At 47.3% G+C, this 21153-nt stretch overlaps 2 protein-coding genes across 2 annotated transcripts in view; one reads left to right on the top strand and one right to left on the bottom strand.

Moving 5' to 3' along the window:
* Positions 1-21153, top strand: part of LOC148143388 (uncharacterized) — a gene marked incomplete at its 5' end in the record, with an annotated part of 330397 nt that overhangs the window by 99413 nt on the left and 209831 nt on the right. Inside the window, one exon of the mRNA XM_087975187.1 lies at positions 17779-18028. Within this exon, the coding sequence (XP_087831313.1) occupies positions 17779-18028 (250 nt within the window). The remainder of the gene's footprint in view (positions 1-17778; positions 18029-21153) is intronic.
* On the bottom strand, positions 604-2915 carry LOC148143393 (uncharacterized). Its single transcript, XM_087974175.1, has 2 exons — positions 2825-2915; positions 604-1875 (listed from the first exon to the last, which is right to left on the bottom strand). The coding sequence occupies exon 2, from the start codon at positions 1516-1518 to the stop codon at positions 604-606; it is 915 nt and encodes a 304-aa protein (XP_087830301.1). The 5' UTR covers positions 1519-1875; positions 2825-2915.

The raw sequence follows: 21153 nt of genomic DNA, 5'->3' as shown, positions 1-21153 counted from the left end.
AGTACACTTTACAATGCCAATGAAACAACACAGTACCTGCACTCCTGAAAAATTTACAATTTCTAATGATACTAGCTACCCATTCACTGCTCCACCTGATACACAACATTGAAAACTTAGTGCAGGAGGCTGAAAGAAATGAACAGCTTTAAAACAAAAAACCTCTTGGAGCTCAAAGCTTTCAATGAGAGTCTGAGCCCGCAGTAAGTTCAGGTAATCTTTATTGCGACCCAACTTTGTTACAGTTTCAGATCCCCCCAGCAAAAAGGTGTAGAAAAAGTAGCTGCTTTTTAAACAGCTCAAGGTCAAAGCGCGCATACTTCTCAACTCCCCCCCCCCCCCACCCTACCTCACTTTCTTTACTGTTGGTCATCACCAAGTTGTCCTTTGTAATTGGATCCTTGGTACAGCCGTAACCTGGAGGAAGTATTGCCTCACTCAGCAATTTCACCCCACCCTAAAAAGGGCTTCATCATCAGATTCTGAAATCCAGATTTCTGACCGAATTCCAATTCCGTGATCTGCTGCGGCTGGATTCAAACTCAGGAGTCCCCGGAACTGGGTTGATAGTCCAGTCCCTAATGGCACTCGGTTGTTGCTCCTTCAATCACCCTGCAATGGCACGTGAACTCGTTGGTGCCTCCGCAGGTGGGAGGAGCGGATGAAGGCCTTCCCACACTCTGTGCATCCGAAGGGCTTCTCCCCAGTGTGGATCCGCTGGTGCGTCTGGAGATTGGAGGAATCGCTGAACCCCTTCCTGCACTCAGGGCAGCTGAAGGGCCACTCCCCTGTGTGAACCCTCTGGTGTCTCAGCAGGATGGAGGAATTGCTGAAGGCCTTCCCGCACTCTGTGCAGGGGAATGGCCTCTTCCCCATATGGATCCGCCGGTGGGTCAGCAGAGTGGTGGAACTGCTGAAGGCCTTCCTGCACTCAGGGCAGCTGAAGGGCTTCTCCCCAGTGTGGAGACGCTGGTGCTTCCACAAGTTGCTCACCTGACTAAATCTCTTCCCGCACTTGGGGCAGGTAAACGGCCTCTCCCCCGTGTGGACCCGCTGGTGAGTCAGCAGGTGGGAGGAATTGCTGAAGGCCTTCCCACACTCAGGGCAGCTGTAGGGCCTCTCCCCTGTGTGGACCCGCCAGTGGGTCAGCAGGTCAGAGGAATGTCTGAATGCCTTCTTGCACTCGGAGCAAGAAAACGGCCTCTCACCAGTGTGGAGTCGCCTGTGTGTCTGGAGGTTGAAGGAATTGCTGAAGGCTTTCCCGCACTCGGGACACGGGAACGGCCTCTCCCCTGTATGGACCCGCTGGTGAGTCCGCTGGGCAGAGGCCTGGGTAAAGCCCTTCCCACACTCAGGGCAGCTGAAGGGCCTCTCTCTGGTGTGACTGCGCCGATGAGTTTCCAGGGCAGATGGGACATAAAAGCCTTTCCCGCAGTCACCACACTTCCATGGTTTCTCCACAGGGCGGGATTCCTCAGGTTTTTCCATGGCCGAAGCTTCAGCCGCACACAAACGCATGGAGAGCCCCTTCGCACCGTGATTTCCTCTTAACAGGCGGTATAGCTGTTACACGCTCCACACTCAGTGCACTGCAACAGTAGGTCTCTCATCCAGTCCCACTGATACTGGAAATGTACTCGAACAGGAACCAAAAAGCTTTGCTCCTTCTCACAGAATCGCAGTCAAAATCGTTGTGGTCCTGATGGATTGAGTGACCGTCAGACATTGACACTAAAGTGAGGACTGCTGACTCTGGAGAGTCACTGTCAAAAAGCACGGCACTTGAAAATTCACAGCACATCAAGTAGCATCTGAGGAGCAGGAGAGTTGACGTTACAGTTGATTTTGAAACCTCTGTCTTCAGATCTTCAAACACTGTAAAAAGAGAATATAAAAGTCATCACTGTCAGTCCAGGGTAGAAATTCAGAACAAGTGATTCTGCTTTCTGGAGAACATTCTTTTCTTTTATTATTCCACAAAATTGAAAGCGCCATCCCATTCTCACTCTCCCCTTCAACTAATTCTCCTGAAGGTGCTGATTCAGGATCTTACACGAGCAGAAAAGCAAAAACGTTAAGACTTATCTCTCTGAAACTCCACCTGAAAGTTAATATCTTTCACGTCATTGGCATAATGCTGAGAGTGAGCAGGTCTGATTTGGAAAGCAAAATAAAGTGTGCCAATTCAGGATGAACCTGCAATGCAGCTTCTTGAGGAACAACCTCAAGAAATGGTAAATATCCCCAGGAAGGGGAGCATAATGAGACATCAAGGTATTAACACCGACACCAGAGAGAGAAACTGAACATACAGACGTGGCAAACGTTAGTGGAAAGCCAGAGTCAGATACACACAGAAACAGACACAGGCACTTCAGTCAAACTCGTCTGTGCTGACCAGATAGCCTAAATTAATCTAGTCACATTTGCCAGCACGTGTTCCCTGTCCCTCTGAACCGTTCGCATTGATACACCCGTGCAGATGCCTTTTAAATGCTGTAATTGTCCCAGCCTCCACTACTTTCTCTGGCAGGTCATTCCGTACACACATTCACACCCGCCCAAACCTCGTGAAATAGTTGCCTCCTTAGGTCTCTTTTAAATCTCCACGCCCCCTCCCCCGCCGCCCTCACCCTAAACCAATCACCCTCTAGTTCTGGACTCCCCCACCCCAAGGAAAAGACCATGTCTATTTACCCTATCCATGCTCCTTATGATTTTATAAAAGTCTATAAGGTTACCCCGAAGATTCTGACGCGGGCTGGGGAAAACAGCCCCACCCTATCCTTCTGTCCCTCCTCACCCGGGCAATTAAGACACATACCTGAGTTTGCAGAGTCTGTGCCCTCCCTGGATTCACTCCAGTTGTTACCAGTGAACAGATTTTCTCCCTCTCAGATTGAAGAGTTGCCCAGCGAAAGGGTTTTACTCTGAACCGAGCAGAGCCACTTCCGCGTTGTGACGTCATCGATGGGTCGAGGCGGCGGAGGGAGAGACAGGAAGGGGAGGAGCGGGGAGGGGGGCGGAGCGATGATCGGGGTCAGGGGCGGGGCGACTGGGCGGGGCGAGAGGCGGGTACAGACGCGGAGCGCGGTCGGGCCAGTGGGAGGAGCAAGTGTCGAGTGACGGCGTGCGAGACGGGGCGTGACGAGACGAAGGGGCGGGGCGAACGGCGGCTCCGCACTGCGCCTGCTCCGGATTGACGGCCCGTACTGCCCTGCACAGTTTGCAAAAATCCTTTCCCTTCAGAGAATCCGCACAATGTAGAAGCAGGTCACCCGGCCCAATGAGACCACACCGACCCTCCGAAGGGTAACCCACCCACATCCATTCCCCTTTCCCCTCCTGCCCGATATTTACCCCCCGAATATACCTCACCTGCACATACCTGGGCACTATGGGTAATTTAACATGGCGAATCCACCCTAATCTGTACATCCCTGGACCATGTGGGGCAATATAGCATGGCCAATCCACCCTCACCCTCCACAGATTAACTACTCTCCGGGAAAAACAGCTCCTCCTCATCTCTACCTTAAATCTACTCCCCCTAATTTTATGGCCGATTCTCATCCTCCAGCAGAAACTACTAGACAGGGCAGGGAGCTGGTGGGCGTGGGTCGGGATGGCATGCTCTTCAGAGGGGTTGAATGGCCTACTTCCACACTGTAGAGATTGAATGATTTACTGCAATCGCGTTTGCCCCGGATCACAGCGCGCAGAACCTCCCACCTTCCACCAAATCAAAAGACAAGTCCCACCCTGCCCTCTCGGATGTGTGTTATCTGTCTGCTTAATCGTTTCCAGTGAATACGGCCTAAACCCCGCTGCTGTCAGTAAACTTTAAAATGCTCAGGAAACAATGAGGTATTGAAAACCGTAAGGTTTCTAATGATAACAGTGACTAATTCACTTCTTCTGATGTACAGCAGTGGAAATACAATGCTTGAGGCTGAAAGAAATGAGCAGTTTAAAACAAGAACCCACCTAACCCTTCACTCAGCTCCCCACTCAGCACACTGTACTTACTGCCGGTAAACCTTAAAGCACTTCATGCCCACAGTGCAATGAATTCCCACTTTCCACTAAAATTCTGGATGTACTCATTCACTCAGTTGCTGTCCCACAAATTAAAGATTTCACTGTAACTTGTTCTGTGCAATGAACCAGAATTGATCAGGGACCTCAAAGTGAAGGAGCCATTGGGAAGTAGTGACCATAATACAATAATCTTCAATCTGCAATTTGAGAAGGAGAGGGTACAATCGGAAGTGACAATATTTCTGTTGAATAAAGGGAACTATGGAGCTATGAGGGAGGAGCTGGCCAAAGTTCAATGGTGCAATACCTTAGCAGGGATGACAGTGGAGGATCAATGGCAGATATTTCTGTGTATAATGCAGAAGATGCAGGATCAGTTCATTCCAAAAAGGAAGACAGATCCCAGGAGGAGGCATGGGTGTCCATGGCTGACGAGGGAAGTTAAGAAACATATAAAGTTAAAAGAGAAAAAGTATAACATAGCAAAGATAAGTGGGAAAATGGAGGACTGGGAAGCTTTTAAAGAACAACAGAGGATAACTAAGAAGGAAATACACAGAGAAAAAATGAGGTACGAAGGTAAACTGCCCAAAAACATAAAGGAGGATCGTAAAAGCTTTTTTAGATATGTGAAAGGCAAAAAAATGGTTAAGACTAAAATTGGGCCCTTGAAGACAGAAACAGGGGAATATATTACGGGGAACAAAAAAATGGCAGAAGAATTGAATTGGTACTTCAGATCTGTGTTCACTGGGGAAGACACAAGCAGTCTCCCTGAGGTAACAGTGGCTGAAGGACCTGAACTTAAGCGAATTTATATTTGCCATAATTTGGTGTTGGAGAGACTGTTAGGTCTGAAGATTGATAAGTCCCCGGGGCCTGATGGTCTACATCTCAGGGTACTTAAGGAGGTGGCTCGAGAAATCGTGGATGCGTTGGTGATTATTTTCCAGAGTTCGATAGATTCGGGATCAGTTCCTGCGGATTGGAGGGTGGCTAATGTTGTACCATTTTTTAAGAAAGGTGGGGAGAGAAAGTAGTAAATTATAGACCAGTTAGTCTGACCTCAGTGGTGGGAAAGATGCTGGAGTCTATTATAAAGGATGAAATTACAACACAGCTGGATAGAAGTAACAGGATAGGTCAGAATCAGCATGGATTTATGAAGGGGAAATCATGCTTGACTAATCTTCTGGAATTTTTTGAGGATGTAACTCTGAAGATGGACGAGGGAGATCCAGTAGATGTAGTGTACCTGGACTTTCAAAAAGCTTTTGATAAAGTCCCACATAGGAGGTTAGTGAGCAAAATTAGGGCGCATGGTATTGGGGGCAAAGTACTAACTTGGATTGAAAATTGGTTGGCTGATAGGAAACAAAGAGTAGTGATAAATGGCTCCATTTCGGAATGGCAGGCAGTGACCAGTGGGGTACCGCAGGGATCAGTGCTGGGACCGCAGCTTTTTACAATATATATTAATGATATAGAAGATGGTATTAGTAATAACATTAGCAAATTTGCTGATGATACTAAGCTGGATGGCAGAGTGAAATATGAGGAGGATGTTAGGAGATTACAGGGTGACCTGAACAGGTGAGGTGAGTGGTCAGATACATGGCAGATTCAGTTTAATGTGGATAAATGTATGGTTATCCACTTTGGTGGCAAGAACAGGAAGGCATATTCCTACCTAAATGGAATCAATTTAGGTAAAGGGGCAGTACAAAGAGATCTGGGTGTTCTTGTACACCAGTCAATGAAGGTAAGCATGCAGGCACAGCAGATAATGAAGAAGGCTAATAGCATGCTGGCCTTCATAACAAGAGGGATTGAGTATAGAAGCAAAGAGGTTCTTCTGCAGCTGTACAGGGCCCTGGTGAGACCACACCTGGAGTATTGTGTGCAGTTCTGGTCTCCAAATTTGAGGAAAGACATTCGGGCTATTGAGGGAGTGCAGCATAGGTTCACGAGGTCAATTCCTGGAATGGCGGGACTACCTTACGCTGAAAGACTGGAGCGACTGGGCTTGTATACCCTTGAGTTTAGAAGACTGAGAGGGGATCTGATTGAGACATATAAGATTATTAAAGGATTGGACACTCTGGAGGCAGGAAACATGTTTCCGCTGATGGGTGAGTGCCGAACCAGAGGACACAGCTTAAAAATAAGGGGTAGGCCATTTAGGACAGAGATGACGAGAAACTTCTTCACCCAGAGAGTGGTGGCTGTGTGGAATGCTCTGCCCCAGAGGGCAGTGGAGGCCCAGTCTCTGGATTCATTTAAGAAAGAGTTGGATAGAGCTCTCAAGGATAGTGGAAACAAGGGTTATGGAGATGAGGCAGGAACAGGATACTGATTAAGGATGATCAGCCATGATCATATTGAATGGTGGTGCAGGCTCAAAGGGCAGAATGGCCTACTCCTGCACCTATTGTCTATTGCTCCCAGTAAGGGCAAAACATCTTTGAAAGCTGCTCTGAAAGTGCTCTGACTCTTCTGCTTTCAACAAAGATGATTAGAGTTATAAAGCATGGAAACAGACCCTTCGGCCCAGCTTGTCATGCCAACCAAATATCCTAAATTAACCTCGTCACATTTGGCCCATATCCCTCTAAATCCTTCCTATTCATGTACCTATCCAGATGCCTTTTAAATGTTGTCATTATCTGGTAGTTTGTTACACACATGCACCATCCTCTGCTTGAAAATCTTGCCGGTCACGTCCCTTTTAAATCATTCCCCTCTCACCTCAAACATATGCCCTCTAGTTTTGGACTCCCCTACCCTGGGAAAAAGTGCTTGGGTATTTACCCTATCCATTCTCCTCAGAAACATCTATAAGATCACCCCCATAACCTCCAATTCTCCAGGGAAAATATCCCTGGCCTCTTCAGCCTCTCACTGTAGGTCACAAGCATGGCAACAGCCTTGTAAATCTTCTCCAACCACTTCCAAAGTTTCACAACCTCTTTGCTATAGCAGGGAGACCAGAACTGAACACAGTATTCCAAAAGTGGCCTAAACAATGTCTTATACAGCTGCAAAATGCAGCACCTCTCATTTCTCTAAATTAAACTCCATCTGCCACTCCTTGGCCCACCTGAACAATTCTAATTTATAATGAACTCTCTTTCCTCTCTTATTCCCTAGAAGCTGAAAATCTCCATCCCACATACTCTTTTTCCATTTGCCAAACCTAATCCCTGGTGTACCTCATCCTGAAGGGTCTGCTTCATGCTGATTAACAGGCCCACACTCAGGAGAGATCTAATTGAAACACACAGAATACTGAATGGCCTGGACACAGTGGACGTTGGGAAGATGTTTCCGTTGGTAGGAGAGACTCGGACCCGAGGGCACAGCCTCAGAGTAAAGAGAAGGCCTTTTAGAACATAGATAAACATAAAACACTTCAGCCAGATAGTGGTGAATCTATGGAATTCATTGCCACAGAAGGTTGCAGAGGCTAGGTCACTGAGTACATTTAAGACTGAGACATATGTTCTTGAGTACCAAGGGGATCGAGGGTTATGGAGAGAAAGCAAGAGAATGGGATTGAGAAACCTATGAGCCACAATTGAATGGTATGAGCAGACTTGATGGGCTGAATGGCCTACTTTCAGCTCCTATGTCTTATAGTCTCTTGCTGTCCTGGACACAGTAAGAGAACTGGGAACAGAAGTCGGCCATTTGGTCTTTGGAGCCTGCACCAGCATCGAACAGATCATAACTGGATATGAATCTATCTACATCTAAGTGGATAGGCTGGGACTTTTTCACTGGAGCACAGCAGGTTGCGAGGTGACCTTATAGAGGTTTATAAAATCATGAAGGATATAGATGAGGTGAACGGCGTGTCTTCTTTCTCTAGGGTAGTTTCAAGATTAGGGAGCAAAGTTTGACGGTGAGTGGAGAAAGATTTTAAAAAGACGTGAGGGGCACCAGTTTTTTTTTTAAAACACAGAGCGTGGTTTGTGTGTGGAATAAATGTCCAGAGGAAGGATGCAGGTACCGTAACAACGTTTCAAAGAAATTTGGACAAGTACATGAATAGGAAATGTTTGGAGGGATATGGGCCAAACACAGGCAGCTGGGACTAATTTAGTTTGAGAACATCGTCAGCATGGACTAGTTGGACTGAAACTGTTCTAAAACCATTTCCTTGCCTTCCCCACAAACATCCACTTCTTTGTTGTTCAAAAATCAGAGGAACTCAGCCTTGAATACATTCAATGATCCCCTAACTGCAGGAAGACATCCCCACTTCTGAATTCAATTCGTCTTGTTAACATAGCACTTGCCTTGCTGATTGCTTGCTGCACCTGTCTGACAACTGGTACTGACTGGTGTGGAATGACGCTGAGCCCCCTTTGTACATTCACACATCATTCCTGATGAAGGGCTCATGCCCAAAAACTTAAATTCTCCTACTCCTTGGATGCTGCCTGACCTGCTGTGCTTTTCCATTGCCACACTTTTCGACTCTGATCACCAGCATCTGCAGTCCTCACTTGCTCCACATCCCAATATATCACCATTTAAACAATACAACTCCTTTCTGTTTTTTTTTTTCACAGCAGAAGCTATAATTTTACATTGTGGTACTGCATTTGCCATGTGTTTGCCAATTGTGGACTTCTCCACATCGGGGAGACTTGGGGAACAGTTCACCGAGCATCGTACCTGGACCCGCAGAGGCTGACCGGACCTCCCAGTCACCAGCCATTTTAATTCCCCTTCCCACTCCCTTTCTGACATAACCATCTTTGGCCTCCTCCCTTACCACAATGAATCAAACTGCAAATTGGAGGAACAACATCCCATCTTCCGCCCGGGCTGCGTAGAGTTGGGAGGACTCAACATTGGGGAACTCAATTTCAAATAAGCTCCCTATCTTTCTAGCTCCTCCTCCTCCCAGCCACCAACCAGATTCCCTCCTCTCATTGATGGGGGCTAGAGGGTGGGGCTGGGGAGAACAGAAAGAGAATGGACAGCGGCTGGGGAGACTAGAGAGAGAATGGACGGGGGCTGGGTGGAGCTGTGGAGAACAGAGAGAGAGAATGGACGGGGGAGCAGAGGGTGACGGAGAGAAGAAGGACATGGCGGGGAGAGAAAGGCCTGGGGGGCTGAGCGTGGGGGACCCAGAGAATGGAGGGGAAAGGGTCTGAGAGGGAGAATGTGGGGGTAGAGTGTTGGGGGGGAGGCAGAAGAGAGAACGGTGTGGGGTGCAGAATGTGAGGAGAGTCAGAGAATGGACGGGGACAGAGGGTGGGTGGAGAAAGAGAATGAGTGGCAGGAGAGGGTGGGGGCGGTGGAAGAATGGGCAGCAGAGAGTTGGTGGAGAGAGAGAATAGACAGGGAACAGAGAGATGGAGAGTGGAGGGTGAGGGGAGAGAGAGAGGATGGATGGAGTCAGAGAGTGGGGAGAGGGAAATGGACATGGGGCACTGTGGGTGGCAGGGTGGGAATGGACAGGAGGCGCTGTGGATGGACAGGGGATGCTGAGGGTGGTGGGGAACAGAGAAGAGGTGCTGTGGTAGCAAGAAGGGAATAAGTGACCTCAAGGACAATTTTCTTATGCAGAGGGTGGTGTGTGTGTGTGTGGAACAAGCTGCCAGGGAAGTGGTGGAGATGGGTACAATTACAATACTTAAAAGGCATCTGGGAGGGATATGGGCCAAAGGCTGGAACTTGGGACTGGGTCAGCTTGGGACATCTGGTCAGCATGGATGAGTTTAACCAAAGGATCTGTTTCCGTGCAGTGTGTCTATAGATGTCTATAACTCTGTGATTGAAACCAGACCATTTTACTGATAATCTTCCTGCTGGACTTTTGTAGCGCACCCAGTTTCAGGAGATTTGTGGTGGGTACAAGTGGCACATGTCTCCTATCATTGGAATTCTGGAAAATATAAAGGGGCTCGTTCTCCCCGTGTCTGCGTGGGTTTCCTCCGGGTGCTCCGGTTTCCTCCCACAATCCAAAAGATGTGCAGGTCAGGTGAATTGGCCATGCTAAATTGCCCGTAGTGTTAGGTTCGGGGTAAATGTAGGGGTAGGGGTATGGGTGGGTTGCGCTTCGGCGGGTCGGTGTGGACTTGTTGGGCCGAAGGGCCTGTTTCCACACTGTAAGTAATCTAATCTAATCTAATCTAAAAAGGACTTCAACTTTGGGAACACTGGGTCTTGTGGAAGCAGGGCATTTGACAAACCTTTTCAGAGAAACTTTCTCCAACTGGTGGACTATAGACAGTTTTCCCACGGAATATTACACAGATATTAAGAATGTTACCTTCTGTAAAACATTTTCCTGAAAAATGCAGAAGAATTCAACTTGCTAACGTGAAATAAATGTTGGAGAGAAAGGAAACTGCCAAGATCAAAAGACTGATGAATGTCAACATTTATCAGATTGTTTCGAGAACAGAAAAACCTGCACTGGAGACACCCTGAAGAGGGTTGTCTCATACCTATTCCTTCAATTAGTTTTATATGTCTTAATTGTTAAGTCATACCTAGCACATGGAAAAATGGCTATGATTTGTGGAGGTCAGTCATCTCGACTTCAGGACAACTCTGCAGGAGTTCATAGGCCAAACCATCTTCATCAATGACCTTCCTCCATCATCAGTTCAGAAGTGGAGATGTCGCAATAATTGCAGATGTTGAGCACTATAAACAACTCCCCACAAACTGAAGCAGTTCAGTTTGAAATGCTACAAGATCTTAACCATATCCAATGGGCTGATGAGTGGCAAGTAACATGAATGCCAAGCAAATGTCACAGAATGACTCATCCCCAAAAGAGATAATCTGACCACTGACCTGTGATATCAACAATGTTACTGTCACTAAATATCCCACGATCAACATCCTTGGGGTTTACCATTGAACAGAAACTCAACTAGATGAACCATATATACACAGTGGCTACAAGAGCAGGTCAGAGGCCAGAATTACTGTAGTGAGTAACTCACCTCCTGACTCTCCAAAACCTGTTCCAACTTCTACATGCCACAAGTCAGCAGTGTAATGGAATACTCCCCACTAGCTTGGATGGGGTTGCAGCTTCAACTGTATTTGAAACGCTTCATACCATCCAGGTCAATGTTGCCTGCTTGATTGGTACCATATCTACTGTTCAGAAGCAGTAGTGTGTAGTACCTACAAGATGCACTGCAAAACTTTACCAAAGCACCTTACAAATTGCCTTTCAAACTAACAATCACTTCCATCTGGAAGGACCAGGAAAACAGATACCTGGGAACACAACCTCTTGCAAGTACCCCTCCAAGCCACTCACCATCTTCACTTGGAAATGTTTCTTCAGTGTCACTGGTCCAAATCCTGGAATTCCTTCCCTCAAGATGCTGTGGGTCACCGTACAAGGTTTGGACTGCAACGGTTCAAGAAGGCAGCTCACCACCACATTCTCAAGGAGAACCAAATGCTGGCCAGCCAGTGACGCCCATGTACCAGAAGTAGATTTTAATAAATTATTGAAACAGTGTTGGAATCTGCAAACTAAAGAAAATCAACGTTAAGAAGGGTCAGATGGAGTGCATTGATTCGATGCTTATTTTAGAGCAGATAAAAAGCGATTATACTGACACTGAATTGGAACTAGAGTTTAGAGTTAAACACCTGTAGTGTTCCACTCAATGTATAAATCTAAAATCGATGAATGATTTACCCCTGACGTGTACTTCATTAAGGAGGAGAAAGTGAGGACTGCAGATGCTGGAGATCAGAGCTGAAAATGTGTTGCTGGAAAAGCGCAGCAGGTCAGGCAGCATCGAAGGAGCAGGAGAATCGACGTTTCGGGTATGAGCCCATCTTCATGAACTTCATTAACACGTGAATAGGACAGTTAAGAAGGCATATGGGATACTGGGTTTCACGACATTAATGGCGCCTTCAGTTCCCACGGTCCCATGCGATCGAGAAACCTCTCTATAGGGCCCTGGCTGTGCGCATGCGTGCGGTGAGGCAAAGTTACTGAGTGCGGGAGAGAAATGGCGTCGGCGGCTGAAGGAACAAGAACAGAAACCGCTGGAAAAGCTGAGCAGGTCCGGCAGCGCCTGTCCAGAGAAATCGAGAAGGCGTTTCGGGTCCGGTGATCCTCCTTCAGAACAGGACCAGGTTTCAGAAACATCCCGGGGAGAGGAGACAGTGAGACAGGGTAGGATTGGGAACCGCGGGAGGAGGGAGACTGGGGAGTTTATAAACCCCGAGGGGGAGGCCTGAGGCCTCGGAATAAAACCTCCCCAGGCCCACTTCACCACCGAAGGAGCTCTCGGGTTGCCCGGGCAACAGGGCGCCATCATTGTAAGGATAAGGCGCATGTTGACTTGGGGTGGGGAGCGCGGGCGGCCATCTTGGTGAGGGCACCATCAGCTGTCATTTCCGGGAGAGAAGTCACAGTTGGTGTCATTCAACTAGAATTTCCTCATTTCACTCTGAGAGACCTGGCCATGAGCTTGGTTTGTGTGGCCTTAAAACAGGAAAAAGGGAGTGGGAGAGAGAGAGAGAGAGAGAGAGAGAGAGATCTAGAATGACACGAAGGCGGACTGTGAATTTGAGGTGAATGAATCTGATCATTTGTGGAGCTGGAACAGAAACTGGGTACTTCCAAGATCGCAGTGACCAGGAGAGCATTGATGTGTTGTTGTTATTTTCAGTTTGTAGACAGGAGAAAAGAGAACGCCAAGAGTGGAGGAAAGACATGATGAAGATGGATTTGAAATTCAATGCAGGAGGAGGGATAACTTGAGCCAGCACCCAGCCCATATCCCTCCAAACCCTTCCTGTTCATGTACCCATCCAGATGCCTTTTAAATGTTGCAATTGCACTAGCCTCCTCCACTTCCTCCAGCAGCTCATTCCATACACTTACCACTCTCTGCATGAAAAATTGCCGCTTACATCTCCTTTAAATCTTTCCCCTCTCACCCTAAACCTATGTTCTAGAGTTATCAACTACCCCAATCCAGCAAGAAGACTTTGTCTATTTATTCTATCCGTGCATTTCATCATTTTATAAACCTTTATAAGGTCACCCCTCAGCGTCTGACTCTCCACGGAAAACTGCCAGCATGTTTAACTTCTCCCTATAGCTCAAATCTCTCAACCCTGGCATCATCTTTGTAAATCTTTTCTGAATCCTTTCAAGGTTCATACATCCTTCTGATAGGAAGGAGACCAGAATTGCATACAATATTCCAAAAGTGACCTAACCAATGTCCTGTACAGCTGCAACATGACCTCCCAACTCCTGTACTCAATACTCTGACCGATGAAGGAAAGCATACCAAACACCTTCTTCACTATCCTATCTATCTATGACTCTACTTTCAAGGAGCGATGAATCTGCACTCCAAGGTCACTTTGTTCAGTAACACTCCATAGGACCTTACCATTAAACAGTTCTGCTAAGATCAGCCCACGATTTTCCAATTGCACGACCTCAGACCATAGTTTGGGGTGTGGGTTACCAGCACAGGGATTTGTAAACTTTTAATCCCATCAGTTTCCCCAACACCACTTCCCCACAACTGCTCATTTCCTTCAGTTCTGCTCTCATTGGACCATGTGTTCCCCAACATGGGATGTTACCTGTGTTTTGATAGAAGCAACATATGTGGTTAATTGGTCTGCCGTCTCTTTGTTCCACATGAGAACTTTGCCTGTTCTCATTGTTATTGTTTTCTCTAATTTTATTTTCCTCTTCACATACCCCATTTTCCCCTTTTGACAAATCCTTTTGTTGAAACCTGAACTGCTCCCAGTCTTCAGATCTGCTACTTTATTTTTAACCAATTTGTACGCCACTCCTTTGAATCTAGTCCTATCCATCATGTCCCTTGTTAGCCGTGGCTGTGCCACCTTCTGTGTTTTATTTTTTCAGACAGGAATGGACAACTGTTGCAGTTCCTCCAGGTGCTCTTTAAATGTTTGTCATTTCTGTCAATAATGTTCCTTCATTTGTTGTGGCCTGTTTGTGCCTCTGCCATTGTAATTTTCTTGCTTTAGACTTAAGTCCCCAGTCTCAGAATCACCTCTGTTCTTCTCCATTTTAATGAAAAGTTCTCTCACTCAGTTCTTCACTCTTCTGCAAGAGGCCTCTTACAGCTACATTGCCAATTATTCCCTTCTCATGAAGAAATTAATATTTTGGAATTAAATTGCCATTGTTCAGCAGAACCATAGCCACTTTTGGAATGTTGTCTGCAGTTCTGGTCTCCCTCCTACCAGAAGGATGTTGTGAAACTTGAAAAGGTTCAGAAAAGATTTACAAGGCTGTTGCCAGGGTTGGAGGGTTTGAGTGATAGGGAGAGGCCAAGCAGACTGAGGCTGTTTCCCCTTGCGCGCTGGAGGCTGAAGTTGATAAAATCATGAAGCATGGATGGGGTAAATAGTCAAGGTCTTTTCCTTGAGATGGGATTTCCAGAATGTAAGGGTAATAGGTTCAGGGTGGGCAGGTGGGGTGGGGAAGGGAAGGTTTAAAAGAGATGTAAGGGGCAACTTTTTCATTCAGAGGGCGGTGTGTGTAAGGAATGAGCTGCCAGAGGAAGTGGTGGAGGCTGGTGCAATCACAACATTTAAAAGGTATCTGGATGGGTATATGAATAGGAAGGGGTTAAAGGAAAATGGGCCAAGTGCTGGCAAACGGGCCTAGATTGTTTCTGGATACCTGATCGGCACGTTAACTTTCTCTCTGGTGTTGGTGTCAATACCTTGATGTCTCCTTTTCTCCCCCTTCCTGGGGATGTTAACCATTTCGTGTCTCATTGTTCGTCAAGAAGCTGCATTGCAGGTTCACCCTGAATTGACACAGTATTTGTTTCCCAAAATCAGACCTGTTCAGTCTCAGCAGTATTCCAATGTTGGGAAAGATATTAACTTTCAGGTGGAGTTATCCAATATGTAAGTCTTGACGTTTTTGCTGTTCTGATCCTGAATCAGCAACTTCAGGAGAATTAATTAGATCGGAGTGAGAACAGAGGGGGAGAGAGAGAGAGAAGGATGTTGCTTTCAATTTTGTGGAATAACAAAAGAAAAGAATGCTCCACAGAAAGTAGAATAGCTTGCTGTGGTTCTGTTCGCCGAGCTGGAAGTTTTTGTTGCAAACGTTTCGTCCCCTGTCTAGGTGACATCCTCAGTGTTTGGGAGCCTCCTGTGAAGCGCTTCTGTGGTGTTTCCTCCGGCATTTATAGTGGCCTGTCCCTGCCGCTTCCAGTTGTCAGTTTCAGCTGTCCGCTGTAGTGGCCGGTATATTGGGTCCAGGTCTATGTGTTTGTTTATGGAGTTTGTGGATGAGTGCCATGCTTCTAGGAATTCCTTGGCTGTTCTTTGTTTCGCTTGCCCTATAATGGTAGTGTTGTCCCAGTCAAATTCGCGTTGCTTGTCGTCTACGTGTGTGGCCACTAGGGATAGCTGGTCGTGTCGTTTCGTGGCTAGTTGATGTTCGTGGATGCGGATCGTTAGCTGTCTTCCTGTTTGTCCTATGTAGTGTTTTGTGCAGTCCTTGCATGGGATTTTGTATACTACATTAGTTTTGCTCATGCTGGGTATTGGGTCCTTCGTTCTGGTGAGTTGTTGTCTGAGTGTGGCTGTTGGTTTGTGTGCTGTTATAAGTCCTAGTGGTCGCAGTAGTCTGGCTGTCATTTCAGAGATGTTCTTGATGTATGGTAGTGTGGCTAGTCCTTTGGGTTGCGGCATGTCCTCGTTCCGTTGTCTTTCCATTAAGCATCTGTTGATGAAATTGCGAGGATATCAGTTTTTGGCGAATACCTTGTACAGGTGTTCCTCTTCCTCTTTTTGCAGTTCTGGTGTGCTGCAGTGTGTTGTGGCCCTTTTGAATAGTGTCTTGATGCAACCTCGTTTGTGTGTATTGGGGTGGTTGTTTTCATTGTTCAGGACTTGGTCTGTGTGTGTGGATTTCCTGTGTACCTTGGTGGTGAATTCTCCGTTTGGTGTTCTCTGTACCCTCACGTCTAGGAATGGGAGTTGGTTGTCCTTTTCTTCCTCTCTCGTGAATCAGATTCCTGTGAGTGTGGAGTTGATGATCCAGTGTGTTTTCTCTATTTCCGTGTTTTTAATGATTACCAAGTTGTCATCAATGTATCTGACCCAGAGTTTGGATTCAATTTGTGGTAAGACTGTTTGTTCTAACATTTGCATTACTGCTTCTGCTATGAGTCCCGAGATCGGTGAGCCCACGGGTGTTCTGTTGATTTGTTCGTATATCTGGTTGTTGAATGTGAAGTGTGTTGTGAGGCACAAGTCCAGTAGTTTAAGTATGCCGTCTTTGTTGATGGGTTCAACGTCCTGTTGTCTGTTATGTCTGTTCAGCAGGTTGGCTATTGTTTCTCTGGCTAGGGCTTTGTCAACACCTATACAATGTATTCGCCAAAAACTGAAATCCTCGCAATTTCATCAACAGATGCCTAAGGGAAAGACAACGGAACGAGGACATGTCACAACCCAAAGGACTAGCCACACTACCATACATCAAGAACATCTCTGAAATGACAGCCAGACTACTGCGACCACTAGGACTTATAACAGCACACAAACCAACAGCCACACTCAGACAACAATTCACCAGAACGAAGGACCCGATACCCAGCATGAGCAAAACTAATGTAGTGTACAAAATCCCATGCAAGGACTGTACAAAACACTATATAGGACAAACAGGAAGACAGCTAACGATCCGCATCCATGAACATCAACTAGCCACGAAACGACACGACCAGCTATCCCTAGCAGCCACACACGCAGACGACAAGCAACATGAATTTGACTGGGACAACACTACCTTTACAGGGCAAGCGAAACAAAGAACAGCCAGGAAATTCCTAGAAGCATGGCACTCATCCACAAACTCCATCAACAAACACATCGACCTGGACCCAATATACCGGCCACTACAGCGGACAGCTGAAACTGACAACCGGAAGCGGCAGGGACAGGCCACTATAAATGCCAGAGGAAACACCACAGAAGCGCTTCACAGGAGGCTCCCAAACACTGAGGATGTCACCTAGACAGGGGACGAAACGTTTGCAACAAAAACTTCCAGCTCGGCGAACAGAACCACAGCAATGAGCACCCGAGCTACAAATCTTCTCACAAACTTTGAGTAGAATAGCTTGTTCTGAATTTCTACCCTGCACTGACAGCGATAACTTTTGTAATCTCTTTCCAGAATATTTGAAGATCCGAAGACAGAAGTTTCAAAATGAACAGATGAAGGCCTTATGCCCGAAATGTTAACTCTCCTGCTCCTCGGATGCTGCCTGACCTGCAGTGCTTTTCCAGCGCCGCACTTTTCAACACTGACTCTCCTCCGTCTGCGGTCCTCAATATCTGACAGTCTCAATCGATTGGGACAGCCACGATTTTTTATTACAATTCTGTGAGAAGGAGCAAAGCTTTTTGGTTCCTATTTCAGTACATTTTCATTATCAGTGGGACTGAATGAGAGACCCGACTGTTGCTGCGCACTGAGTGTGGAGCCTGAAACAGTTATACGGCCTGGAAAGAGGAACTCGCAGCAGTGAGGGGCCGTACATGCGTTTGCTTGTGGCTGAAGCTTCGGACATGGAGAAACCGTGGAAGTGTGGTAACTGTGGGAAAGGCTTCCATACTCTGTCTGACCTGGAGATTCATCGGCGCATCCACACCGGGGAGAGGCCGTTCTCCTGTCCCAAGTATGGGAAGGGTTTTACCCAGGTCTCTGCCCTGCTGAGGCACCAGCGGATCCACACGGGGGAGACCCCCTTCAGCTGCCCTGAGTGTGGGAAGGCATTCAGCGATTCATCCTCCCTACTGACCCACCGGCGGATTCACACGGGCGAGAGGCCCTTCAGCTGTCACGAGTCTGGGAAGGCCTTCAGCGATTCCTCCACCTTGCTGAGGCACCAGCGGGTCCACACGGGGGAGACCCCCTTCAGCTGCCCCGAGTGTGGGAAGGCCTTCAGCCGTTCCTCCAATTTGCTGACCCACCAGCAGGTCCACACAGGGGAGAGGCCCTTCTGCTGTCCTGATTGCGGGAAGGCCTTCAGCTATTCCTACTCCCTGCTGAGGCACCACGGGGGAGAGGCCATTCAAATGTACCGAGTGTGGAAAGGCTTTCAGCTATTCCTCCTCCCTGCTGACCCACCGGCGAGTCCGTACAGGGGAGAGGCCCTTCAGCTGCCCTGAGTGTGGGAAGGCTTTCACCCGCTCCTCCCACCTCCGGAGCCACCAGCGACTTCACGTGCCATCGCAGGGGGACTGACAAAGCGACTGCCGAGTGCCGTTATCGACTGGACTATTCACCCAGTTCTGGGATCTGTTGGGTTTGAATACCACCGCGGCAGATGGCGGAATTGGAATATGGTCAGAATCTAACGATGACACCATTTTTTGTGGCGGGGAGAGAAAACCCCAATCTGATTCACGCCCTTTTTAGGGAAGGAAACTGCCGTTGTGGGAAAGGATTCACTCAGTCGTCCCAGCTGCCTCCTTTACCCAGTTTGGTCTACACATGACTCCAGACCCACAGCAGTCTGTTTCACTCCACACTGCCCCCGTTCCCGGCCCCACGGGTTCAGGCTGCACCAAGGATCCAATTACAAAGGGACGACTCTGTGCTGACCGATAGTAAAGAAAGTGAGGTGGGGAGGGGGAGTGTGTGCGCTTTGACCTTGAACTGTTTAAAAAGCCGCTACTTTCTCTACATCTTTTTGCTGGGGGTGGGGGGGGGGGGGATCTGAAGCTGTAACAAAGTTGGGTCACAATAAAGATTACCTGAACTTACTGCTGGGCTCAGACTCTCATTGAAAGCTTTGAGCTCCAGATGGTTTTTTGTTTTAAAGCTGCTCATTTCTTCCAGCCTCCTGCACCAAGTTTCTAATGTCGTGTATCAGATGGAGCAGTGAATGAGTAGCTAGTATCATTAGAAATTGTAAATTTTTAAGGAGTACAGGTACTGCATCGTTTCATCAACATTGTAAAGGTTACTGGCTGCACTGGGAGGTGTGGGCTGTGTTCACTCGAAACTCTTATCTTTAAAATTGCGAATAGCGAAAATGATATTCAGAAACATCATTGATGTCTAAACGCATTTCAGTTTTTTAAAAGAGCTGCTGAAATCTTTCTGAAACTTGCACTGGAATATGTGCAGTTAGGCCACAGCTCAGGACAGGCTGTAAGGGGGGAATGACCTATTCCTCATTTTGTGAAATTGGTTTCCAACTATGTAGACATAGTCATAGAGTTGTAGAGCCTGAAACAAACCCTTCAGTCCATACCTTAAATGAATCTAGTGGCCCATTTGCCAGCATTTGGCCTATGTTCATCTGTACCCCTCCTATGCATATCCCCATCCAGGTGCCTTTTAAATGTTGTAATTGTACCAGCCTCCACCACTTCTGTTGGCAGTTCATTCCATACACGCACCACCCTCTGCGTGAAAATGTTGCCCCTCAGGTCCCTTTCCCCACTCACCTTCAACCTATGCCCCTTTAGTACTAGACCTTGGGGAAAGACCTTGGGTATTCACCCTATCCATGCCCCTTACAAATGTCTATAGTTTTAAGGAGGAGAAAATGAGGACTGCAAATGCCAGACATCATTTTTCACCGCCACCCCCCCCCGCCCCCCCACTTTATCCCAGTCCTGTGCCTTCAACACAGCACGCCCTCTTGACCTGTCCATCAACTTTTCAATCTATCAGCTCCACCCACTTCTCCAATCTATCCATCGCCAAACCGTAACTACCCGATGCCTGGAGGAGGAACACCTCATATTCTGCCTTGCAACCCTGCAACCACACAGGACAAATGTGGATTTCAACAGTTTCCTCACCTCCCCCACTTTATCCCAGTCTCAAGCCCCCAACGTGTCGCTGCCCATTCTGACCTGTCCATCATTTTTTCCTATCTATCTGCACCATAACCCCCTTTGAACTATCATCTTGCCACCCCAACCCCCACCTCACGCACACATATATATACATACATACACACACACACACCTACCTTCATCTACCTATGGCATTCTCAGCGACCTTGTCCCCCTACTCCACCCTCTTACCATTTATCTCTCAGCACCCCCGGCCCACAAGCCTCGTTCCTGATGAAAGGCTTATGCCCAAAACGTCAATTCTCCTGCTCCTTAGCTGCTGCCTGACCTGCTATGGTTTTCCAGCACCACACTCCCGGCATAATTTCAAGGTAATTGGAGGAAGGTTTCAGGGAGATGTCAGAGTAGTTTCTCTACTCAGATAGTGGTGGCCGTGTGAAATGCACTGTCAACAGTGGTAGTAGAGTCAGATACATTAGGGACATTTAATCGACTCTTGGATAAGCACATGAAAGTTAGTACAATAAATGTTATGTAGGTCAGTCTGATCTTAGAGTAGGATAAAGGGCCGGTACTGTGCTATGTACCTAAGTAGAGTTAAAAGTTTTGTTTTATCAGCAGTACAGTCAGATCCGAGCAAACCAAGGACATGCAGGTCATACTGCGCTTAGATAGAGTGAGGCATACAGGGTTACAGCTGCACAAGAGGTGCACAGAAGCAAGGTCAACATTAGATTTCAAATTGGAGAGCTCCATTCAGCAGTCTAATAATGGCAGGGAAGAAGCTATTCTTGAACCTGTTGGTACATGTGTTCAAGCTTCTGTATCTTCTGCCTGACAGAAGATGGTGCAGGAGATCATTCCCGGGGTGGGAGGGGTCTTTGAGGTTGGTAGCCTTTCCACGACAACGAGAAGTGTAGATGGATTTCATGGGTGGGAGGTTGACTTCCGTGATGGACTGTGCTGTGAACACCACCTTCTGTAGTTTCTTCCGGTCCTGGGCAGAGCAGTTGCCGTAGCAGGATGTGATGCACCCAGATTCAATGCTTTCTGTGGTGCATCTGTAAATGTTGGTGAGTGTCATTATGGACATGCCGAATTTCTTGAGCATCTTGAGGAAGAAAAGGCGTAGTTGTGCCTTCTTGACTGTCGCATGGGTAGGTTTAGATTTTAAAGAGCACAACAACGTATTTATGGTAAAAATGGGTAAACTTAACAGGTTTTATGAAGGGTGAAAGTGGGAAGTATGTGGAGGTGCAT

The sequence above is a fragment of the Chiloscyllium plagiosum genome, unplaced genomic scaffold, assembly GCF_037043375.1.
Source record: "Chiloscyllium plagiosum isolate Xiang-an unplaced genomic scaffold, Cpla_swu_hap1 HiC_scaffold_27, whole genome shotgun sequence".
Taxonomy (NCBI): domain Eukaryota; kingdom Metazoa; phylum Chordata; class Chondrichthyes; order Orectolobiformes; family Hemiscylliidae; genus Chiloscyllium; species Chiloscyllium plagiosum.
Note: the sequence above shows the minus strand (reverse complement) of the source record. Positions and strands in the feature narration are given on the sequence as shown.